The sequence below is a fragment of the Cornus florida genome, unplaced genomic scaffold, assembly GCF_030987335.1.
Source record: "Cornus florida cultivar Cherokee Brave unplaced genomic scaffold, ASM3098733v1 CherokeeBrave_3.0.0_Hap2_Chr01, whole genome shotgun sequence".
Classification (NCBI taxonomy): Eukaryota; Viridiplantae; Streptophyta; class Magnoliopsida; order Cornales; family Cornaceae; genus Cornus; species Cornus florida.
In genome coordinates, this window is record NW_026775571.1 from 108,056,369 (window position 1) to 108,082,356 (window position 25,988).

The window sequence follows — 25,988 nt, forward strand, 5'->3', positions numbered from 1 at the left end:
CATCCTGATACTCCACTGTTTTTTGTTTGATAAGAGTCAATAGGGCTACAACAGGCTCGTGAGACATGCCGGACAAAAACGAGGATCGATATATATTAAAACAAAATAACAACAATAATACAAATATATTATGACACAGACTGGTTTCAGTGCACCCATCAAAGAAGGGTGACATCTTGAATTTAAAATTGAAAAACTTTTAATGTAAATGTTAAACTAAACTTTTTCAAATTTCAAATTCAATTCACCCTTATTAGAAGTAATTGAGGTTTCATGTCTCGTTATCAAATTATAAATCAGATTTGGTTAATCAGCTTCTTTAAATTCGTGGCATTCCATCTTCTATGTTGGTGACTCTGATAAATCGAGGCGTTCATTACATGATCCCACTTTTAATCATATTGTCCTCAAATTGCACAGTTGTTTACTGGGCAGTTAGCTAAAGACCCTGATTTTTTGGCCACACTAGGACTAAAATGATGGTGAGTGAAGGAAGAAAGAAAACCAAAATGATTCCAAACAACGGGTTTGGAATTGAATTTGATTGATCCTAATTTATAGAATCAAAATTTCAACTTTATTCCAATTCCCCACAACCAAACGCACTCTAACAGGAGATCTCAATGCTTTACAAATTGCAAGTTGTGAACATGTTTCTGGTAAAACTCATTAAAGCAGCAATAAACAGCAAGATGTGTCATGGCTTTAATTCATCAGTCCGTGCATCAACAGTTACTGTTCCATTTTTCTATACAATTGATATACATTCCAAAGATGACAAAGTTACTGTCAAGATCAATTTTCCTTTCCTTTATGCAGTCTATCAATCACAAGTTCACAACTATTGAATTTTCCCTGTAATGCACAAATAACACACAAGGAACCAAAACAAAAGCTCAATAAATCAACTCAAAGAGAGAGAACTCAAACAGTGAGTGTCTGGTTCGTTCACACATTGCCTGCAAGAAATATTTGCGAATATGCAGCCACCTATTGGCAACTTTTATTTCTCCATTTTCCTTCACCGTTTACAAAGAATTTTGCATGCCAAGTGACAAATATTAGGAACGCTGATCATCTAGTTTAATCATTTTCTACATCAGCGTTTTGACGTCCCACCAAATTCTTCCAACAGCCTCTCGATAGTCTTCCTTGATGTAACCTTATCAATCTCAAATGCCCTCATCTCATCTCCTAGACCTGCATGAAACACCCAGAAGACCTGAATTATTGTATCTTGAACTGGAAATGGAATGACCAAGGACGTAGTTTTACTCAGTAATAACAGCAAGAAGACTACTAGAATCGTGTCTCTGTGAGTGTTAGTTTCATAGGTGTGTTTTTGCACATGCCTGTGCATGCTTAAGTGTGTGCATGCCTGTGTGTTTCCAAGATGGAGAGAAGTCTGTTGTTTAGCATTCTTTGGGACAACAAATTACCGCACTAGTGTGCCCGACAATGCCATCTAACATCCCTAGTCCTAACCCAGAAAATCCAGGTAGGTTGGTTCATAGTTTACCAATACAGGAACGGATCATTTGATCAAATCTTCTCTTCTGGAATGTATCAAAGCAATAAGATAACCATGGTTATTAATTATTTTTTTGAAAAAAAAAAAACAGGGAAAAAGATATAATCACTAAATTTGATGGCGATCATCATTTGACTGAGGCAACGTTATGAGCCACAACCTAGGAATAAGTCAAATTATATCAGCAAGAATATCTAATTCATCAATGGCATAAGGAGAAACATTTCACATCCCGAATCATGCTTTCATCTACGATGGTCAGAGCTGCACATATAATATGCCCCCCTTTGGTAGAATATCCATCAAGACATGGCGCACATGCAAAGACATCGTATGACATTCTGGGAATCTCATGGGTGAAGCATGTTGTAACTTTATTGTTGACTACAACTGAGTTTCAGGACGTAAAGTTAAAAAAGACAAACTGACCTGGTTGATGCAGAAGTTTGAGTGGCAGTTGGGAGGCATTCGCATTGAAGAATTGAAGAACATTTTTCATAAGTTCAATGGATTCGGCAGACACCAGGATTTCTCTCTGACCAGATATATGAAACAGTCAGTAATTTTAATGGGAGAAAAAATACATTAAACATTTTGAGACAGGTTGTAACAGTTCACATGGGGCATGTAGTAGTGGCATCCGACATTTGAATTGGCCACTAGACACCAAGAAAAAATCTACAATATGGGTAATTATATTTATAAAAAATCAGTCGTTCACTTGATACCAAATTAATTTGTTTCTTCATATTTCCCTTTGGTAGGATCTTTCGACTCTTCCCACAACAACTTTACAAGTGATAGTTTTCTTTTCTTTTGACAGAGGAAAGATGGGAAAGTGATAATAATCATATACTGAGTTTAGCCATGAAAAAAACTTTACATGTTCCAGTTATTCTGATACTTCTGCAATCATTGTGCTCTGAGTAATTGGGCTGATAGTTGTTGTGAATGCAAAAGTTGGAAAATACATGAAAAAATAAAACAGGAGTGCATGGAACATAGATTAAATTAAAGCCAAGTACAATGCTTAAAATTTTTGAGAAAACAAAAACCATTGCAAAGCCCAAATGTCAGGCAGTATAAACGAAAACTATTGCATGCCCAAACAGTTAACACCACGCTACCTGATCCATTCATCAACCTCCAGAAAAATAAGTAAATAAATCACGTACATTAAGAGGCTCTCCTTACCTTGAAATTCTTCTGAGCATCATAATAGCTGGAAACAACCATGAGAAGTCGAAGTTTCTCGAACTCTGGATTTTTAAGAAAGAGGCGTTAAAAAGCAAAATCCTAAATGTTTTCAAACAAACAGAAGATAAGGAGATACCCAAATAGGGGGGAAGGGGGGTGGAAGGAAAAAAAGAAAAAAAGAAAAAGAAAAAAGCTTAATAAAATATCACTTCATGTTAATGAAAGTTATTCTGATAAAGGGAATTTATTAATAAAATTAAGACCATACTAAATTTCTAGTGATGCAATAACAGAAATCATGAATCAACTGTCAAAACCAACTTCAGCCCTGAGTGAAGAGTGAAAAAAGAAGGCAGAGAGAACATGCAAGCAGAAAGGAGAATGCATTTGGAAGAACTCCATTGACAATATACTATAGAGAATATAATACAAACCATGAAGTTGTGGGTTGCATCATGTTAATTTTATAGTGATGAGAATATCGCTGGAATAGCAATGCATGGAAAAGCAGAATTGAGAAGAGCCCATATAGAAAACCTAGCAAGGAGAAGCCTCTACAAGTGAAAACAGAATGAACACTATGATTGTCGTGCAAAGGACCAATGGAAACACTAACACAGAGTGGTACCTGACAAAGGTTTACAGAAGGAAATGGTACAATCCAAAAGAATAAAGTAGCACATCAAAGTAGAGAGAAGAACTTAAAGCTAACATATTGACCAAAGGTAGAGAGAAGAACTTAAAGCTAAAATACTGACCAAAAATGGTGTTTAAATATCATTTAGAACATAAAGGGAACAGTGATGATAAAAAGAAGATGTTGATGTAGAATGGTATCACCCATCTCTCGTACAAAATATTTTGAAATATCTTGAAATTTATTACTGAACAATGATCAATCACTTACGCTGGAAATGTATGATTTCTTGAGCTGCACTGTCCTCATGAGCTAGAAGTTCCCCAATTGACATTCCAATTGAACTCATCCCGATATGTGATACCATCAATCTTGAACCAGCGTTTTCTGGTTTACCTGGTTCAACAATTCTCATGTCAACAGAATGAATAAGAATGAGAGTAACAGATAAGGCCACATAGGTTCAGCAGGAATGGCGTACATAACAAAGCATAAAAAACAACTGCCAAAACAAATTATTCTGATGAGTGCAGAGAATATATATTTTTAATCAGAGAGAGGCATGAGCTCTCAGAATCAAACATGTTATAACAAGTTGCCTTGCTTTTATGTCTGTGCAGAGAACAAAGATTGCAGATATATACACAAAGAGACACGAAACAATCTGACATACAACTAAAAGAATCAGACAATTAAGAGCATATATTCAATAAATTGGGTATGAATGAAGAAACCATCCAGATACTCTTACACTGACTAGCTAATCTATTGGAAGTTTTTACTCTTGAGGCCTTGCAAAAATCTACTCAGAGAGAAGTGAACCAGGTTGTTTAACCACGTTCAGCTGATTTATTAATTTTTCTCAACTGGATCAATTGTGTTATTTTACTTGTGACAAAAAACAATGATGGTTAACATCAAGTTTACTGGATCTTCCAGTATGGGAATCTCACTATCTCAAGCCATATATGTTGAGACTGATGTATGCATGCCACAAATGTGATAGAATATGTGCTAAGGTATAGGGGTAAATAATAAAAATAAAGGAAATGTGTCCAGACCTACTCTTGTCCACTTCTTGAAATCCTTGCGCAAGATATCTTCTACCTTGAAGTTGGATAAATCACAGATTTTGTATCTTACTGAAAATGATTAATTATAACATCAGAGATGGGCCCTGTAGTTCAAGAAATCCAAATTCAAAACTTCCAAACCATGTAGAATAGTAAAGTTACAGAACGTACAGATCTGGTAAAGACCATTGCATCCAAATCGACCAGCCCCATTAATCAACAATGTGGCTATGTATTTATCTTTCATGGTACAACGAGGGTTTGACAAGTTTCCAGTATCCAAGAGGATGCCTGCTAACTGCAAGTAGACAGAAGAGCAGAATACACTAAAGTCTGCCAAGATAATTTTGAGTGGTAAAAAAGGACAAACTGAGCTCAAATTGAGAAGAATCAGCATATATTATTTTATAATAGTTCATGTTATTGTGCCCTTGGGTCATCCCAATGGGTGAAAAAGGAATAGTAAAGGAAAGAAAAGCACCACGTCACTTGAAGGAGAGAAATATAATCATGTGTTATACCAAACTACGTGCATCGATTTGGATTATAAAACTGCTACACAAGTCCAAAGTCCACATCTAAAATTAATGGCATGGTCAGGAAGTTGATAGCCCATATCCTAAAATGTTGATAAATAAACAAATCTCCTAAGAAGAATATTCATAGCAGAAGTTCTATTTTTCAGTTTGTGTTGGATATTTTGGAGGGGGAAAGGGCACATATTGATAGTTGCCTTCAACATCCTGCATTGGAACATCTCAGCAATTTTTTTCTGGCGAAGTAGGTGTTGAATACGTGAAACATAAAAAGATTAAACGGAATAAAACAAAACAAAAAAAAGAAAAAGGAAAGATGAGAAAAGAAATTGGCAGTTGCAAGTTCAGAAGCACTAGGTACCAGAAGTCGGCTGATTCCTTTCCCAGTCAATATCTCTGGTGAAGTCAGTACAAACTTTTCAGCAATAAGTGCACAACATGAACATTCCTGCATTTGCAGATCAGCATGTTCATCTAACTAAACTAGAGAAAGAAAATGTACTGGTAGGTATAAAAAATTAAACTATGTATATGCATATACATACGTGTAAGGATTAAACTTTCTACAATTAAATTAGTCAAAATATAATTGACCTTAAAAAAAATAATAATAAATAGAAAAACAATAAAAGACAGATTATGCACATCTTTTAAATAATATTTCAAACATTTTCATAGAGAAGAAATATGTAATACCCACCAATATTATAATATTTTTAAATAAATTAGTTATTAATTAAGTTTTTAATTTTATTTTATGAGTATGCAACTCAACTTTGTATACAACGGTTTGAGAAATTCAGTTGCCAAAAGATCGAGAATATTATTAAATTTCTTCTTAAGTATTATTATTATTATTATTTTTTTGCATTCTAGTAAGTAGTAACAACATTTACATTTTTTTCAAAAAAACATAAATTATACACCATGTCACCATGGGACTGAGTTTTATTATTATTATTAGTTTTTGTTAAGTACCATGGGACCAAGTTGGTTCCTCCAAAAGTTATAAATACTAAAAATTATTGTATCATTACATATTTATTATTACAAGGCCAATTGCATATGAAGCTGATATTGCAAGAGATACATTTGTACATTCAAGGGGAATTCCTTTTTAAGGGAAAGTTCTGGTACCAAAGAGAGGTCCTTTTTCTTTTTAAAATTAAGATATGTCCTTCAGGGGAAATTTTCCTCTGAAGTTCAAGCATGTACGTATTTTTTATGAGAAAGTGAAGATTTTGCATATCTGTCTAAGTGTAGGATTTATAAAATCCCCAAACCGAGAACACGACGACATATTATTTCATATTGTTCTTTTATTTTCTAGAACAAAAATAGTGTTTTTATGTATCACGGAGCATAATAAACTTGAATTGTTGGATATGCTTGTTAGATATATTTATTCAACCGGATGTATCAGATGCATAGTTGTGCCCATGTCTAATTGTCATCTGTGCTACATGAGTACTTCACACATTTCTTAAGAGTTCATGTAAAGTAGGTTCATAAATGAAACTAAAGGTATTGATTTTATCAATGAAGGCATATATGGATAAGTTCCTTATTGAAATTTAGAATTCATCATCATCATTCTTGCCTTTTCCCCAATTTAATGGGGTCAGCCACAAGGATTCTCTTTCTCCATTCTATTCTATTATATACCATGTCTCCTCAAATATTTAATGTTTTAAAATCATTTTTAATTACTGCATTCTATGTTAGTTTTGGCCGTCCTCACTTTCTAGTGGGCGCATTAACGAGTCTGCGTTCTATGTGTCCAAACCACCTAATTCTTTGTAACTGTATATGCATTTAATGGCAAGATATATTAGAAGCGTTTCTACGCAATACAAAAATTAAAGACTCACAGAAAATCTAACATGTCAGGGCAGAAGGTATAGAGACATCAGAATTTCGCATTCATATCTATCCTAAAACTACGAGAACATGCAGAGATGTTCGTAGATGAAGTGTGTTAAATCTGTGATGCAGTGTAATATGTGAAACATTGCATGCGTCTGGCCAGACATTCATGCACGTGGTAGCATTCCAATAAACATCTGCAACAAGGAAAAGCAGTTTCTAGGTCTGCACAGGACTTGATATATGGCAGCCCTTCCCTCCACCAGTTACTTATTTCTCCCTAGCAGCTTTGAATATTCACTAAATCTATGCCAATTCTAGAAAAGCGATTCATAGTTCCATGGAACTCTTAAATAAGAAGGTAAAAAGAAATTGTAGAGTTAGCATCTTCATGAGTAAAGACGAAGAGAAACAAAAGTTAAAGATCAATTGTAACCCTGATATACACGATTAATACTCAAAGTGCATGCTATTACAACCAGAATATCCCAAATAAGTCCTTAATCCTATTGTTGTTTCTAGATTCAGACAATAGTTATAATGCTTAAATTAAATGGAAAGCCCACATGCTTAAAGCTTTAGACCACAATACAAAAAGGATCACATTCTCAGTATCAATTGCCTTCAAATTCAGAAAATGTTTTCTACCAAAGTAACTTCCCTCATGGAGCTACTATTCAATGCCATTTGAAACTAAGTAAAATGAACCAGCTAGCTGTCCAGTCATTTGAAAAGAGTCCCCATTAACGTGGTTAAGTGACAATCCTAGAAAAATGGAAATAAAAAGTTGCTGCAATTCAAGTATCAGTCATCCAAAGCACACAATAATATGAAAACCTAAACAGTGGTTATGTTTTCACCATCCTAAATCATATTCAGAAAAAACAAATTATGCTAAGAAGAGAACCATTAAAATTTTCAGATTCATGATTTTGAGCACAAGAATGGATATAAAAAATTTCAAACCAGGAATATCTAGTTGGCTTCACTAAAAATTATGATGGGCATACCTGTCCCTCGGTGACAGTCTCAACCCAAGGATATGCAGTTTCATCCTGTAAATGGAGAGAAACACTAAGATATACATTTCCTCCTTTTTGAAGATGTCTTGAGGTAGACAAGATAAACTATACTGAGTTAAATAAAATACACCTTTCTGCAATTGAAGATTTCAAACAAGGCCTCCTTTAGTGCCTGTTACAGAAAGATACTAGCATATATCCATCATTTCCAATAGTTCACAGAAAACGTACAGAAAGTTTTACACTAAAATATTACCTCTTGTTTGGCTGGAAGCTTATTTCCATTTAACAAAACTAGTTTAAGACTCCCAAATAGATCATAATATGACAGATCAATCTGCTCAACATTTCAACAATCAGGAAAAAGGAATTTCAGTTTGAAAGGCAAGAAGAACTTGGAGACGAGAATTTCAGGTCTCTAAGAAAAACATAAGATTTACTTGTAAAACATGGAGGAATTCATAATAGCATAATAACCATGCAGATTGCGTGAATGGAGCAGGTTTCAAACTGTGAGATTCTCTTTGTGAGAACGAAGAGATACAATGAGAAGATTCCAACCATTTATCAACCCTGATGTATTCTTTGCAATATTTTCCCTTACCATACAAAGTATGAGATAGGAGGCCAACTTTTCTAGGCAAATCAGAGGGTTAAAAATTAAAATAAATGGAACACATGTTACTCTATGCATATTACAGTAGATCAACATCAAGATTTAATTTTAAACAGTCAATTGGGACATACCTCATCAACAAAAATCAATGATGACTGATCAAAAAGACAAGAGTCAAGTAACCATTTGAGCTCAGCCTGAGAGTTTAGGTCTGCCCTCTTCATGTTGATGATTGGCACAGTGCAGAACTGGTCGCTTTTCAATGTTTCATTCAAGTAGAAAGCATACATGATGGTTGAGACAACTGATCCAGCATCTGTACGTAGCTATACCAAATAAATAACCAGCAATGTTTGGTGTTTGCAAGATTAACAACAATTTGATGCCATTTCAAATGAACAGCAAATGGGTTGAATTTGAACCATAATCAAAGCAATGCCGAAACAGGAATCTCAGCAAAAAATACATTAATTACTGGTAAATGCCATTTCAAATGAACAGAAAATAGGTTGAATTTGAACCATAATCAAAGCAATGCCGAAGCAGGAATCTCAGCAAGAAATACATTAATTACTGGTAAAATCAACATAGTTGATTATCCCCAACCATCTGATCAATATATGTTTGCTTTTGTATGAACCATCGCTTCAAGGAGGAAACCAAATAAAGGTCCTAAAAAATTCATCCATTATAATAACTGTTACAGATTCATAAATTCCGTAGGCCTTAATTAACATCAATAATACGCATTGCATGTTGATAAACACAATGCTGAAAAGTAATTCATAAAATTAAATATAGAAAGTGAAAAAAAAGAAAAAAGAAAAAGGAACAGAATTATACGAAGGGGCTGTTTTAAACTTGGTCAATAAGAGTTCACAAGTAATGTTACCAGCGACATCTTGCCCTATTACAGCGTGCAAGAATCTTCCCGGGACACCAGCATTTACATCTTCCCTTCTAGCCTTCAGATAGAAATTTAATCTGTTAGTGAATTTACACACTTCCACAATTTCCAGTTCTGGTGAGTACCCGTTATAGAATGATGCTGCAGATGGAGGAAGCAGAATTCTAGAAAGATTAGTTCTTATCTTGTTCACACTATATGATCTTTCAATTGCAGGCCTTGCCAGAAATGTTAACTCTTCATCTGTTTCACATATCGTTGGGCTGGGCTCCTTTACTGGAGCATTTTCTTCCTCGAAGTCAATGCTCAAATCTAACTTTATACTTGGGTTGGGCTCCTTTACAAGGGCATTTTCTTCTTCCAAGTCAATGCTCAAATCTGACTCAATACTTGGTAACGGAAATGAAGATCTTTTGGAGAATTTTGACCACCTCCCAGACAATGACCGGCGGCCATAAGGTTCTAGAATAATGTCAGAAGGTGACCCTTTTGAGGGACTATAAGCAAACTTTTCAGATATATCAGCCGCAATCTCTCTCGGTCCTCTGTCACCGATATCTGAAACCGACCTAGAAATGTTACGGTCACTAAACTTTCCTCGAGAATCAAATATGGTATCCGTGTCCATTACAGCTGCATCACCCCTTCTCATGCCATCAAAAAATGGGTCATCACGGGCACGAATTAATGGTTCCTGCAAACCAAAAAGAAAACATATAAACAAAACTGGTAACATAACAGAAGTAATCTAATGACGTTCGTAAGAAGAAAGCTTATACCTATTTCATGCCATCAATAAATACATTATTACCTTAGTACTGAAATGAGACCTAAGATATAGAAGGCGATTGTTAGTGTGGGTCACTTGGTCCCGAATTATGCAGGGTGCTGATCAGTAAGTCCTCAATCCAACCAATACCATGCAATTTTGATGACTAGTATCACTAACCAATTTAATATTGTCATGCAAGCACACGAGGTCCACTGAAGACAAGTATTTGATTACATAGAATTTAATGTAAACACGAGTATGCATGTGGTTGAGTGCATCCATATGACGACATGTTAAGATTTAATTAATTTAACACGGTATCACCAATTTTTTCACCACTGGGAGAGGGGAGCGGAGACATACCTAAAATTTGGCATTATTACACTCTTGTTCAATTTTACATCTAGTTTTCCTTAATGTCACCCCAACAGTTATAATTGCATCACACAACCCCAAAAGAACTTTTGACAAGTAATCTCGTTATCCATGTATTCTCTTAAGGTCCTGACTAATATTGTTTTAGATTGTAATCTTTTTCCTAGCTGTCCAATTGATTAAGTAATTGCTCCATAAAAATGTAGTCACTAAACTTGCATTGCATAAGGTCAAACCATCTTAGACAACATTCTTTCATCATCCCTTGAATCTGCAGCAACCTTATAGACTTCAAAGAAGCATTTTATTTCTTATTCTATCTTTGTTGAAAATGAAGTTCGGAAAATAGAACATTTCCTCCTCTTGTATCATCAATAACCCATTAGTCGTGCATGTTTTTTCATACATGCTTCTCGACTGCCAACATTTGGTACCACAAACATGGACCATATTTTTGCTTTCCCAATTTCTTTTTACCAAATATGCATTCGACAGTCAACAACATTCCAGAAAACAGCTTCTCCACTTCATCCATCCCCTATCTAATTTTATGGGCGACATTTTCTAATTATCTACTGGTCTTTACAGAGACTCATCCAATATGCTAAAAACAATCACTTTTGCCTACTTTGAACATCAATTTTAACCGTCCCCACACACTTATAGTTTAACAAAGTTACAACAAACATCATAACAAACGAATTTGAAAACCATAAAGGAAACAAATGATATTCCAAAAAACAAATTTTACAATCCAATTGTGGTGTTTGTATCCACCGGATGTCTAAACAGGCCCAAATTGAACCTCATTTCATCTATTACTCACAATAATACTGGTAGTATAAATGCCTCCTAGCAGCATAAACTACTAAAAGGGCTAGCCCAGTACACCCCCTCCTGCCATTGCAGGGTCTGAAACCGTCAGATGTTCGCAGTCTTGCCTCCACATGGAGAGGCTAGTCCGGTTTAGCACCCGTGACCTCCAAATCGTAATTGCCAACCTTACCATTGTGCCAAGGTCCACCCTAGCAGCATAAACTACTAGAATCCAAATATCTTTATTGACAAAGAACAATTTTCACACCAAAAAAAACTGAAATCTTCAGGTCCACCAATATTAATAACCTCCATATGCAAGATAGAATTCTACCATTATGAGAATCTTCCTCTATTCTATTTACATGTTTTGAAATAAAAAATAACCGATGAACCACAGAGCTGTATTAGAATCATACAAATATATCTGTGTGTGTTACAAAATAGTGATAATAAAGAAGAAAACAAGTAATATGATAAGATGGGTCGAAGCTGTATTTACCTGGTGAGTCTGTGGCAAAGATTTGGAAAGAGACCTCATCATTGTGGTGATGAGAAGGAAAAAAAGAAGGGAAAAACAGAGAGTTTTTTACAAGAGAAGCAGACGGCAGATTCGAAGAGAGAGAAACAAGGGGGGGCCAATACGACCACACTATTTTTGTCTTCCTCGTCTTTGTGGACTCCGCCATTGCTGAGCAATTCTCCCCGTCTCCCTCTGTCTCCCTCGCTCTCACTATGTACAGTGCTTTGTTGTCTCATTTATAATTCCAATTATGTGTGCCCAGTGGTAGTGGTTACCTAGGAGACTTTGTTCTGTCTGACTGTCTCTGACTCTAGTGTAGTCTACAAATTTGGGTGGGCCCACATACATGGTCTAATTGGCCCATATATATAAAAAGTGGTCTGGTTAGCTTATTGATGATTGGGCTTGGTCTGCAATCCAATTTAAGCCCAAAAGAGAAAGGGCTGAGCTAAGCCTGTGTACAAAAATGCCGAAAAGTTTAGACTATAATATTAGAAATCACAATTTGTAGCATGACGATGGTATCTCGTTTCCTTTCAAAGTGAAAGACATAGAGTTCCAGTCCTTCCACGAGTATAGTTGGAGTTTTTTAATAGGAAAAAAAAAACCTATCTTAGAAATTACTATTCAGTCAAAATAATAAATCAATAAATTTGATTGTTAGTCCAAATTTGATATGAGAAGATGGCATATGAATTGAACATATTTATTTCAATAATTCTTTAGATCTAAATTTGATTATCCACTAAATTAACAAGTAAGATACGGTCAATTCGATCTGATCAGAGATAATTTTGATATATTGTGTTAATATTATTATTACCTTTTGAATGGTGTAAGTGTGATAAATAAAATACACAAACTGATACAAATATATATATATATATGTGAGAAAATAGTAGATTGTTTGATCAATTTCTATACAAAATGAAGGAACCAAAATACAATCCTTCCATGAGTGAATATGTGATTCGGATTATTCAGATTGGAATTACATAAACTATAAATCGCATACAAATTTGATAAAAAATAATCTATTGAATTATAGGATTGATTGACAATTTTATGTTGGATTATTAATTTATTACGTACCTAGAATAAAATTATTGAATTAGATTAGAGATAAATACGAGTATATATATATATATATATATATATATATATATAAACGTCATCGTTCTCCGTTTCACCAAAGTTAATTATGCCTAATTAACAGTAATAATTCGGTGATCATGTGAGGCGTTGGACGTTTTTGCATATCCCAGTAGTTTATTCATAGGAGGTCCTCAAAAAGAAAGGGAGACCTTCCACCTCTCTCTCTCTCTCTAAATCACCTACTGTCTATATAATCTCCTAAATCACCTACTGTCCCTCAAATATATATATAGAAGATTTTGCAGAGAGAGAGAGAGAGAGAGAGTGGTGGGAAGTCCTGCATGGGGACTGATTCTTTCTTTTTAAAGGGTGACCCGTCACTATATGGAATCTCCTCTTACTAGGAAGAAAAAAAAGGTTAATTTTCCACTAAAATTTGAGGGACATGTTAAAAAGAGAAGCTAAATTCTTTACCTAACTAGTATAATTTTTGTAGGTTAATTTAGGAAAAAGATAGAGACAGAATGATGGTGATCAAAAGAAGCAATAATGATTTGACTGGCGGTGGTTGTCATGCTGGTTAATTTGATTGGATTTAGTAAAATGCATGCATGTGTATTAATGTATAAAAAAAAATGTGTAACGCTTATTTAATTAATTCATAAAATATAAAAAAATTCCCTCCTAAGCTCTATATATTATTCCAAGTCTTGCCCTGATCGGTTACTAACTAGCGAGGTGTTACAAGAAAAGACTTGTCTCACATCGGATTCGGATGAAAAGTAACATGGGTATAAATGGGTGGGTATGCAGTATTACCCAACAGTTTGAGTTTTTGGGTAAATGGGTAAACGCCCACCCGTTACAGTTGGTATCAGAGCCAGTCCTTGATCTGGTGCTACGCCAAGCGCCCGACCCGGAAGGGCGTTGCGAGTTCGGGTGGGAGAGCGAGTTCGGGTGGGAGAGAATGTTACAAAGAGAGACTTGTTCCACATCGGATCCGGATAAGAAATAACATGAGTATAAATGGGTGGGTTAGAACTTTTAGATAAATGGACAAGCGCCCACCCGTTACACTAGGTCACTACATTGTGCCTTGCAAATCTCTCTCTAATATCTCACTCTCTCTGAGTGATGAAGTGAGATACATTTATAGCTTCAATTGATCAACAATTGAAGAAAATAAAGTGAAATATATGATTGTGCCTGGCTCCTTGTATGCCACACATAAATATCAATCTCTCCTTGATTGATTTTCACGCGTGCAAGGAGCCAAGCATATTCAACTTAATTTCTCTTTAAATCTACGTTACCTCCATTACTTGAATTGGTGCTGGCTCCTTCATTTGCAAGAACGATGAAAGGTTTCCTATCTTGATGCTGTTTTTTTTTTTAATATTTTCCTGCATCCACTATATTGACATGCATTAGAAAATTTCTTACATATATATATATATATATTTCTCTCGCTCAATCATGTTAATCTCATGCATAATTTGCACCATGAAAAAATAAAATAAAATAAAAAATAGAATGTATGCCGATCTAGTGATTCTTGCCAGGTAGCTTTAATATTTTTAACGTGCTTTACAACTATTTAGAATTAAGTGAGATTAACTAATATAGCTCGGTTGTACCATATGTTGAATTTAAAATAATAATCTCTCTCCCACAACAATTTTGAATTAAATTATCTTAAATTCCAAATAACCTAATATATAAAAATAAATAACATTCGGGTTGAAATTGCTAATACATCGCCTGAGCCCAATCATAATTAAATAGGAATTGTGAATTTTCAACTAAAATAGAACTCTAATTATAAAAAAATCTTGATACTCAAGCCCACAAGTCTCACAAACAACCTTAACCCAAAGGCTTTACAGTCCTGAATGAGAGACTCATGGGCTATATATATATATAATAATATAACACAGTTACACACGCACACGTATAAAGATGGGAAGAGACTACAGAGGTAGAGTCGGCTAAAATTAGCATCAGCAGCGGTAGATGACGTCGTGCATTGTGGAGCAACCACATCAACGAGCAGGTTCTCCCTCTGTCTATACACACGCATGCAGATCTCTCATACCTGCTTACATACATATAGAACCGCAACATATTCCCATTTGGTTTAATATTCATATATCAATTTCGAGTTAGATTCTCATCATTTGATCAATTGATTGTTAAGGGTCGAAAGCTAGTACTTAGTAGATTCAATTTATAGTATATATATGTCGATAGACAATCAAGATTCAGCGGTTGAGTGTGGAGAAGATGACATTTTTGCCCATGACCATGCGTTGCCCTCCGATCTCATTGGACTTTTAGAATCCCTAACCCACAATTTTGATCATTGGAGCCCTAATAAAGATTCAATTTTCAAATTGATCATCATGTTTTGCCTCCCGGAAATGAAAACCCAATTGGACACCATTAGGTTTCGTGTATCACATATGAAGGAAAATGAGGTTCAAGTTGTCATCTGCCATTATGCAGAGCAAGGAAAGCTCATTCACCTGGCTGCTTTGCTCACCATAGCTCCACTTTCTAGGGTTGAGACATTGCGCGAACGTGTCGCGACTAAGATGGTGTCACTGATTGTTGAGGAGCAGAAATTGATGGGCGTGAGTAAATTGGATGATCAGATGATGATCATATGCAAGGAGAAGAAGAGGTTGATGATGTGTGTGATGTTGTTACTTGAGATTTATGAGAAGATTGGTTTTGATATACAATTTTGCGTGCACCACGCCCATGCCATTGATAGTATTTGGCCGGAGATTCAACAATGTCGCTTGTGAGCAGTAGTTGCGGTGACATATACAATAAACCATCCGTTGCTGCTCAAGTACCGGCATCAATCTACCTGTTCTCGCTTGTTTGTTATTGGAGGACGTTCGAATTCATATTCCTATGCTCATTTAACAGCTTCACTCAGTCCCGTGTAGACAATTGGTACACAATCCCAACTGTTACCAAGTTGTCCTTGAAGTTCATCCAAGAAACTTTTGCAGTTGGTAAGTTCTTTTTATGATTAGGAAGCCTGAATTCTTGAGCATTCGTCATTGTTATAGCAAGAAATTGTCCTCTTTTCTATCAAGGCATTGCCTAAGTGAGGTCTTAATTTTCAATTAGAATTATTGGTGGAGTTGCTTGCTTTCCATTTGTGTCTCTATTTTCTTGGCCTTTTCTAAATGCTGTGTTATGGAGCCATTGTGAAGACTAATGAAGGACCTTTGAATAAATATTCATCACTGCATAATGTCTCAGAATGTTCACTGAATGCTGTCATTGTTTGACATATTTATTGTTATGCTAACTCAAATAACTATTTTGAATTAGAAAAAGAGAACAGTATTGAACTTATATACATATATATTTAAAAAAGCAAGAACTAAACAGCACTATACATAGCACATTGTTGTAGACTAGTGTATATTTTCTTAAAAGTAGACTTTTTAACTTCCCTGTTTTTAAGGGGAATGCAGCACTATTGAGTTTTTTTTTTTTTTTTTCTTTCTTTAATCGTATTTCTATGTGAACTCTTTCTTTGTTAAAATTGTGAAAATTTCAATGCGAGATTCATGGCTGTTGTTCAAACCATCCACTCTATCCATATTCATATGACTTAGTCCTTCGTAGTTTCTACCGCCTCAGCCGACCTCCATCTCCGCCGCCTCAGCCGGCAAAGGGCGCCTCAACTGTACGGTTGTACCTAATCATCCCTCCTCTATCAGACCCAACAACTCTTCCTCTTGGTCGTGACTATAAACAACCGATTTAGGGTCTCTCTGCCCATAAATCCAATCATCGTCCCATTCATCCGGCCACAGTTCCCCAGTCAGAGGTAAGTGTGTGTGTGTGTGTGTGTGTGTGTGTGTATATATATATATATATTAAGATGTGATTTTACTAATTTTTGCTGCTGCTGTTGTTTCTGTAACGAGTTGGAATTAGATTTAATAAATGAAATTTCATGAAGTGAATAATCAAGTTGGCTTTGCTGTGTATGAAGCGCTGTTATTTTTGCTGCTTCATTATTATTTTATTTTGCTTGAAGTTTGATTTTCTCAAATTTAATCAGGGACGGGGCTGCGGTTGGGTAAGTGGGGGCAGGGCGGGGTGGGGGTAAAATTTTAAACGGTTTTGGGGGCGGGATTCAGGGGTACAAAAAATAAAATAAAAGGAGACGGGATGGGGAATGAGATTCTCGTCCCAACTCATTCCGTTGTCATCCCTAGTCATGATACAATTTCCTGATTCGAGGAGTCTAAAGAGAGGTTAATCCTAAACTGCGCTTCAATCCAAACAGAGATTATTAAAATTTGAAACCAGTTACTCCTTAAAGATTGCGCGTTTGTCCTTAGATTGAAAAAATTGAAACCAGTTACTATTGGCGAACAAGAAGTAGGTAAGCCCTCAAAAGGCTGCACTTAGATTTCTGTTTGTTTTCATGCAGTTATGTTCGTGTACCTTTTAAGTAAATTAATGCTTGGGAACACTTCTTAAGCAATGTGTATTGCGAGATCAGAAAATTTCAAGCTTCAGTTTTTTTAATCTATCTTCTTTCTCTCAGGAAGATCATTGTTTTCGTAATGTGATTTTATTTGTCAGAGGCACTGTGCATCGGCTGAATCATAGCAAATATTTGTACCTGTGACTGAGTTGTAGCAAATAATTGTACCAAACAATTTTTACAGAACAGAATATCAAATTGAGACCCTCTCCATCATCAGGAATGGTCGATAATGGAAACGTGTGAGACATTGAAGGATATCCTTATTTTTGTCATTTTGATATATATACTTGTGAAATTAATTTTTTTTTGCCTTTGCCCCTCCTGAAATCATTTTTTTTTTTTCAATCTAAATTGTGGGCAATAAATTAGCACTGTTTGGTTCGCGTTTTGTTTTTGATATTTTATTTTAGTCCGAAACAAAATAAGTGTTTTGTTATAGAGTGTTTTGAATAATAATCAAAAGCTTGTTTGTTAACGTCTTTTTTGTTGCAAGATGTTTAAAAGTAAAAATATGAAAACATATTTAATAAAAAAATGTTGCAAGTTTAAAAAATTTAATGGTAAGTTTAAAAATATCATTTAAGAGTTTTTTTTTTTTTTTTTTTAAATATATATAAATAAGTAACTATTCATGAATATAGTACCCGTTGTTACAGTGCTGAGACATGTAAAAATATCAAATTGGTGTTATGATTTTTAGTCACTATTCACGAAATGTTTCGGCATTGTGTAAAATAAAATATATTTTAGCAAATATATATATATTTTTCATTATTCACTGTACAATACCCATTTTTCATTATTCACTGTACAATACCCAATGAAAACAAAAACAAAAACATCAAAAACAAAGGGCATACCAAACCTGACCTTAATAAATTGAGTGCCTGAGATTTACTTAAAAATAAAAAAGCAGTTGTCAATAAGTATTAAGTTATTTTACTCATGAGAGATGATATCATTCAATATGATGAAGTCATCATCTTCGTTCGTATAAAAATTAATTATATCCGTTTCAAAAATAATTCAGAATCTAAAAATCGGACAATTCTAAATAATAATAGGGACTTGCATAATACTACTCGAAATTGTCTCGGATGTACGTAGTCAGATGCGTCTGCCTTTCCAACTCTTTGTACCACAACTTGTTTCTCATTAATTGTTAAAAAAATAATTTGAAGTCCAAAAGTTGAACAACTCCCAACGTATGTGAGTGAAGCTAATATCATCGCGATGTTATTAATATTTTTGAGGTTACTAAATTTTTTTTATTTTTTATCAACGGTTGAATCCCTCGTTGTACGTTGCAACAGACTCAAGGAAGTTTTTATCTGATTGGAGGGGTGGTGGGCTTCCTATATAGCCTACCTAACCAACTTATCGTATTTCGTAGCTGTTCCAATTTAGATTGGGCTATACCGTTCAGTTAGGCACTGGTTCAGGTCCAGTATGTATACTAACCTTGGCCCAATTGGGAAACCCGAATCCACCAAACCATCTGTAATTCTTTATGTGAGTAACCGTCCACTTCTCCTTCGTCGACTCCTCCATCAAACACACCCAACTCTCTCTCTCTCTCTCTCTCTCTCTCTCTCTAAAACTCTCAGTTTCTCTCTCTAAGCCGAGATCTAGCAACCATGGCAGCACCGGACCTGTTGTTCGGTCTCCGAAACAACTTCTACTTGGGAGCATATCAGGCGGCGATTAACAATAGCGACGTGCCAAATCTCTCTCAAGAAGACTCCGTTGAGAGAGACTGCCTCGTTTACAGATCTTACATTGCCCTTGGAAGCTACCAGGTCCTCGTCCCCTTATTGCTCAAAAAATTGCAGTTATTCTCTCTAGCTGCGTAGATTTTATTTTTACCTGATCCATACTTGTGTATTTCAGCTTGTTGTCAATGAGATCGACTCGTCGGCGGCGACCCCTCTTCAAGCAGTGAAATTGCTCGCTTTGTATCTTTCGAGTCCCGACAACAAGGTTTTTTCCTTAACCTTCTTCTGATCTCTATTTCAGCCTGTGATCAAGACCTAGAGGTTTAGATCCACTTTTTGTTTTTAGTTTACTCAATTTTGCGTGAATTTCTTGATTTGGGAATGAAAATAAAATTCATTTCGCTAATGCACATTGCTTTTATAATTGAGATCTGTGTTTGTTCTGCTTTTGTTGATCAAAATCACTAATTTTATCATAAAGGTGGGAGAGAAATAGAATTTTTGAATTTTAGTTTCTTTATCAATTACATAAAAATAAAAAATAAAAGAAGTACGCGCCTAATAGTACGCTGTTTGGCTTGTTGTAGATGGGTTCCCCATATTTGAAAACATAATCAGTATACAATATAAGGTCCAAAATTTTATCATCTTTCTTTAATTCAATTTTCCCAGCAACTGAATCGTGGGTTTGTTTCTCCTGTTTCCCTCTCACTGTTTGGATTTGAGTTTTATTTTTCCCTTCGTTTTGGATCAGAAACTAGACTCAAAGGTTGCTTTAAACTTCTATTTTTAATTTTCTTTTGGGCTAAAGAAAACTGAGTAACCTTTGGCAAGCGTCGAATACAGTAATTTTATTTAATTACCCGAATTTTACTATTTTTTATGAAACCCTATGAAGGGTTTATGTCATTTGTGTTAAGCTTAATAGTGGTGTTGCTTCTGAATTATACAGGAGGCTACAATTTCGAGTCTCCAGGAGTGGTTGGGAGATCCAGCGATAGGAAACAATCCAATCTTACGGCTTATTGCTGGGATTATATTCATGCACGAGCAGGATTATAATGAAGCTTTGAAACACACCAATACCGGAGGGACTATGGAGCTGTGAGTCTTACTTTACTTCTTTTAATACTGAGATTGTCAAGCATACTTGCCAAAAGAAAAAACAGAGAGAGATACTCAGCATATTCTTCAATAATTCATGGTTTTTCCGTCTTAGTCTTTATAAGATTGATAGGTGCTCAGTAGAAATGCAGTCTCGTGGGTGCTTTGAGATTCAATGTTTAAATTTTATTATTATTATTATTTTTTATCTTATGAAGTCATATAAATTAAATACTTATTTGTTTTGCAAATATATATGCAGGTGAGTAAGAGAATTGTTGAGTATAAATGTTCATCACAATAGTACCCTCCTCTAGCTTGGAAATGGTGCTTAATTGTTGTTGGTGTTGTGATTAGATCATAGTTGTAAATTCAATTATTTTTCTATTTTGATGATCCTGGCAAGTTTTATTAATGTTTTCAGAACCTTTTAATTTTAAAGCATGTCTTCTGTTTCCAACTTAGAACTTACATTATGTGTACTCTTTTTGGTTAAACTGTGTTTTCAGAAAATAATTTTCAACCCTAAGTAAGCTTTGTCATTACAATTTAGCAAACCTTTTTGAGGAACTTTTTATGCTTGTTAGTGCTTTACAAATTAACCAACCTTTTGTTGAGCTTTGTATGTTAGTTGGTGCTTCATTTTAAGTATTCCTGATTACATAATCTGATTTCAAATCTTCTCATTAAATCAATGATATCATCTTGCTGAAAGCCTACTTATGCATTATCTAACTTAATAATTACCCTATGGAGTCTTTACTGTCCCTTCATAGCCTTTTCTTTCCTTATAAACCTTTTTGTCACTTGTCTAAATGAGAAAACATGATTAATTTTGAGGCTTGAAGCCAATCTAATTTCTGTTATTTCCTTCATTTATGTCTTTGTGTAATCTCTCGCCTATATGATATGAATTATAAGCTCAATATAGTCATAGTTGGTGTACCTCTGATTAACATCATTAGTGTTACATATATTGTTTAGTTTAGAGTGATTTCCCTATACATATCTCACATGTTCGTTGTCTTGTTGATTTTAATGGAATATGTTGATCTACTAAAACTGTGCCTATTTTGTGTGTTTATTTTATTTTATTTTTATTTTTAATTTTTTATAACCTCACTTGAATTTGTAATTCTCTTAGATTTTAATTATTTTCTAACTTTAATTTTTATACTTGGTTTTCTTAAAATTATGTGTAATTGTCTGTGCTCGTGCTTAATCTCGTGAAATTTTACTTACGTGAAGAGTGCCTATCAGTATCAGTGAAGCCTGATAGATGTTACTTCTTTTGTAGGCATGCATTGAATGTTCATATATTCCTTAAGATGCACAGATCAGATTATGCAGAAAAACAATTGAGGATCATGCAACAGACTGACGAGGACCATACTTTGACTCAACTGGCAAATGCATGGCTAAACTTGGCTGTGGTACATACATTTCCTCCAACTTTTGTTCATCTTAAATGAGAACTGTCATGTTCTTAATTGCATATTTTTCTACAAATCAGGGTGGTTCCAAGATACAGGAATCATATCTTATCTTCCAAGATTTCTCTGAGAAGTACCAGATGACTGGTTTGATCCTGAATGGAAAAGCTGTTTGCTGCATGCATATGGGAAACTTTGATGAAGCTGAAACATTGTTACTTGAAGCGCTAAACAAGGCAAATTTTATACTCTATTTAAGATTTGGATCAACTGATGTGCTTTTTCGTTATGCTTGAATCAATATTACTATATTTTCCAAATTTCTTCCCGGATCTTGAACAATCTGCGTTACTGCTGAAGTTCAAAAGTTTGCTCTATATTTATTGCATTTGAATAGAGAGACTTATGAATCTCTTTACTTAATGTGAGATGCTCTGATGATTCATGCAGGATGCGAAGGATGCAGAAACACTGGCCAATCTGGTTGTGTGCAGTCTTCACATTGGGAAATCATCCTCACGTTATCTCAAGTAATTATCTTTTCATGAGATCTATTGGGACATATTTCTTCTTTGATATTTTTTTTATTCCATTGAAGAAAGCCTTAGTGACTTTTTTTTTTTTTTTTTGGCTTTGCTCTAACATGTTAAATTTATTAAATTTCATAGTTTCTATTAGATATTAAAATATCTTGAACATTTTTTTTATAAAATGTAATTATATGATTAGGGTCAATTTAGTGAATAGAAGTGGACAGCCTTCTACATAAATTTGAGCAGGTTAGGGGGGTTCAACAGAGAGAACTAATCAAAATGACCCTCTCCCTCTTACCAGCAGCTAGAGCTATACTGGGAACCATCCTTCTGGTCTTGGTTCCAAGGAGCTAACCAATTACCTAAGAAATAGAAAGGCAAGTCTCGGAGAGATGCCTTTTGCAAGCCGCTGATCTTAACAACCCAATCACGAATATCACGGTCTTCGAAAACTAGAAACTTGGAAGTCCTGTCTTCTTGTGTCCGGTTGAGATAGTCATAAAGGATGGTTATATGTTTTTATTTATTTTTATTTTTCTTCAGCATGGTAGATAGCAATAACCAAGGGTGTCATTGTTACTAATTTACAGGATTACCTGAAATATCTGATCCCAGTTACCATGGTTTATTTAATTCATTGGGCCACTTTAATAAGGCTTTAGGTCCACATTAGGAATAATTATATTGAATAAGCTATTTGGAGCTGTTATAGACAAAAGTCAAGAAGGGGACAAAGAATTACAATATTCCTCTAACCTAGGAGGTTATTTGCATTATAATAATTTACTCAAGAAAGTGTATTTGAAGTTAAGCATCTGATGAAGGAATTGATTGTGGGGGATTACTGTTGGTCCCTTGAATTGTTGAGTCTGGAACCAGAAGGTATGGACTTATGAGTTCGATATTACGTGGACCTTATCCATTGATACACCTACTGGCTACTGTTACCTCTAGGAAACCAACATCATTAGGCCCAAAGACTTCTAGAGAGCAGGAAACTGCATTACAGAGAAGAAGCACTTCCCTATTTTTTCTCTGTGAACTTCTTTTTCTACGAAAACATGGGAACCTTTCATGGAGGTTCGGGTTTCTGAATTAAAATGGTTGAAACTCTTGCACTCCTTTAGAATGTGGTGGAATTATGAATTCTGGAGAGGGAGGTGTCTGGGTTTAAGATTCAGCTGTTTGATATCATTTGGATTGTACAAATGGAATAGGTTCTATGTTTTGTTTTGTTTCAAACATTGACCTCATTTATTTAGTTATTTTCATCTAGCAACCAATGCATGGAATGTTGTTTTGTAAGTTCCCGAAATACCCACTAGGGTCTTCAAAGTAACGCCCCTGCCAATGTCTTTGTATTTTGGGAGTGGCTTGAACAAACAGTGCGTGCAGCACTTTAGTGGTTCTGGATTTTGAGAAATGGGTTTTGGGATTTTCTTTTTTACTTATAATTTTAGGTTAAATAATCTTTACACATGCAGCACTGCATTGCAACTGATGATTTTGTTGGGTGATTGTCTACTTGGTACATAAGTTTGGTATACGTCGATTGTCATTGTCTTTACAAGGTTTCTTTGAATTCCTAAGAATATGGGTCTGTCATGAGCTGTTCTTGTGTCCCATATTTCCCCACGTTGTTATGAAGTTGCTAGAAAAAAAGCATAATGGAAATGACTGTTATGTTTTATCTTTTTTTGCAGTCAGTTGAAACTGGCACATCCAGACCACATGCTAGTTAAACGCTCATCAGCTGCAGAAGAGAGTTTTGACAGAGCAGTCCAAACAGTTGCTTGAAAGAATGTGCGAGTAATTTGCAAAGAGGGAGAATAGTGTTTCTTAGTCTCGTATCCTTTTCAACTTTCGTGATGATTGCAGACCTGGTTTTGTGATCCATATGAGCAATACATGAATTCAACTGGAATGTTTTCTTTCTGAAAATATTATATGATAGGCTGAATTTATTTTAGTGATTTTTTCTGAGATCCCTCATTGTAAAATGAGAACACCGTGTATTGTTGGTATCAAGTGACTTCATTTTTATGGGTTTATGGGTTGTTGCATACTTGCCATTTGGAACATGCAAATCACGATAATTACATATTATATTATACTGCTTGCTCATAGTTCATTTTACTTCTCAGAAGATGTTCATTGTGAAGAACCGCCAGTACAGACTGAATTTTGTGATTAGAGCAACTCTTTTTGTTGACGTGAAAGAACAGTTTCTCTCTCCCTTACCATGCTCTTCAATAATCGGGACAAATACCCGGTGTGCAGATGTAATTCTGGCTTGGTTTTGTGTTAAAATTTATTTGTAGTCCCGATTGTAGTGTTCAAGGAGCAGAGGTTAGTAAGGGCTAAGTATTATGTTTAATATTTATTTATAAATTTATTGTTTTTTTTTTTTTTTGGTAACAGAGGGGTCCAACCCCCTTGGGGGACGAGACTAATTGAGTACTCTTTCAAAGCAGTGCACGTATCTGAGTCACTATACCCCAGGATATCTGAAAATTTTTGCCAGGAAAACCACCTGTTCAGAAGGCCTTAACTCTTAAAGAGACCCCAACTGGCTCAATTTACCCAGTTTCATGTCATATTGAAAATATTTCAATAATATTTTGAAACGGCAAACAAGCCCATATTGATTGTGTTGCTCTAGCTTGGTGCACATTATTGGACTACTAAAATACAATCAAAGTCAGGTTTATTTATCTGCTAAGTAAGTTGCTAACCGACTAAATTTACATAATTCTAAGTATTTATTAGCTTATCGAGTCGTAGTTCAAGCCAAGCTCAATAAGTTGAACATGGTCAAGTTTAGGGTTTTGTTGATGGCAATTACTGGGCAAACTGCATCAAAGCCTTTGAAAGGAATTCAAGTCCTAAACAACATGGATGAAGGCTGAAAGCTATTTTCTTAGTTTTGGACAATTTATATTGCTACAATCCTGAGTGTGAATGCAATAAAAAGGCCATCACTCACCAAGCAGTTGCTAGAAACAGATTTTTGTTCAGACTGTCCCGAATGCCATTTAGCGTTACCGTCTTTCAAAACCCCAATTCTACTCTTTGGGATAAATCAAAACCAGATCAATTTAAAAACACAAGTTGCATTGTCAAAATTGCGGAAACTTCGGTTTAAAGCTGTTCTCAGAGAATATGAAAACATAAAACAATTCGAAAATTCTTTTGTTTGCATTATTGTTATCTGAAAACTGAGTTAAAGAAAACCCCAATTCCCACAGAACTTTGAGAGCTAAGAAGAGTGCGAGTGCTAGTAACTGACAAGATTGTTTTTTTTTAATCCTTTTGCTCGTGAGCAACTGAGGAAAGTTGCTATGGTGTCAATGCGGGCTGGCTCCTCTTCTGGAAGACAGTTGTCCTGTGGCATTTGACTATCTGTTCAAAATGGCTAACGATCCGGTAAGTATGCACTTGGACTTTAACTTATGGATCTATTGTTCCTTTTCAACATAATATATATTTGTGTGATTAACTCTCTAATATGTTTCATAATTTCTACTTGTGTAGTTCTATGAAAGAATGCCATCATGCATCGATGATCTGATGTCTTTGTTTTCCAAGTGGCTTGTCAATGAATGAGAGTCAAGATTTTAACTGGAAGTTAAATGTTTATCCAATGCATCATGTTCATATAACAGTACTTTGTATAGACAGGAGATAGATTTTATGGCTCCCCTACCCT

The 25,988-nt window shown here is 35.1% G+C and overlaps 2 protein-coding genes across 3 annotated transcripts; one reads left to right on the forward strand and one right to left on the reverse strand.

Annotated features, from left to right (window-relative positions):
* Nucleotides 1-881: 881 nt before the first annotated feature.
* LOC132312925 (uncharacterized) lies at nt 882-12,131 on the reverse strand. Of its 2 annotated transcripts, XM_059811495.1 has the most exons (13): nt 11,851-12,128; nt 9,371-10,079; nt 8,610-8,794; nt 8,119-8,199; nt 7,993-8,034; nt 7,851-7,895; nt 5,336-5,422; nt 4,610-4,736; nt 4,427-4,507; nt 3,636-3,761; nt 2,726-2,790; nt 1,961-2,066; nt 882-1,200 (listed from the first exon to the last, which is right to left on the reverse strand). In XM_059811495.1, the coding sequence occupies exons 1-13, from the start codon at nt 11,890-11,892 to the stop codon at nt 1,100-1,102; spliced, it is 1,797 nt and encodes a 598-aa protein (XP_059667478.1). In that variant the 5' UTR covers nt 11,893-12,128; the 3' UTR covers nt 882-1,099. The 2 variants fall into 2 exon arrangements, with proteins under 2 accessions (XP_059667478.1, XP_059667486.1); XM_059811503.1 differs by lacking the exon at nt 1,961-2,066 and having other exon boundaries at nt 11,851-12,131.
* Nucleotides 12,132-19,031: 6,900 nt separating this feature from the next.
* LOC132312941 (coatomer subunit epsilon-1) lies at nt 19,032-24,328 on the forward strand. The gene is made up of 7 exons (XM_059811513.1): nt 19,032-19,293; nt 19,385-19,474; nt 20,162-20,313; nt 21,611-21,746; nt 21,827-21,982; nt 22,197-22,276; nt 23,983-24,328. Exons 1-7 carry the CDS (start codon nt 19,132-19,134, stop codon nt 24,074-24,076), a joined length of 870 nt encoding a protein of 289 aa, XP_059667496.1. The 5' UTR covers nt 19,032-19,131; the 3' UTR covers nt 24,077-24,328.
* Nucleotides 24,329-25,988: the final 1,660 nt, after the last annotated feature.

Coding starts and splice junctions, on each gene's coding strand:
- LOC132312925 (XM_059811495.1), bottom strand. CDS start 11,892: ATGATGAGGTCTCTTTCCAAATCTTTGCCACAGACTCACCAG. Junction 10,080..11,850: donor CTTTGCCACAGACTCACCAG/GTAAATACAGCT, acceptor TTTGGTTTGCAG/GAACCATTAATTCGTGCCCG. Junction 5,423..7,850: donor AGACTGTCACCGAGGGACAG/GTATGCCCATCA, acceptor CTGCAAATGCAG/GAATGTTCATGTTGTGCACT.
- LOC132312941 (XM_059811513.1), top strand. CDS start 19,132: ATGGCAGCACCGGACCTGTTGTTCGGTCTCCGAAACAACTTCTACTTG. Junction 20,314..21,610: donor ACCGGAGGGACTATGGAGCT/GTGAGTCTTACT, acceptor CTTCTTTTGTAG/GCATGCATTGAATGTTCATA. Junction 21,747..21,826: donor CATGGCTAAACTTGGCTGTG/GTACATACATTT, acceptor TCTACAAATCAG/GGTGGTTCCAAGATACAGGA.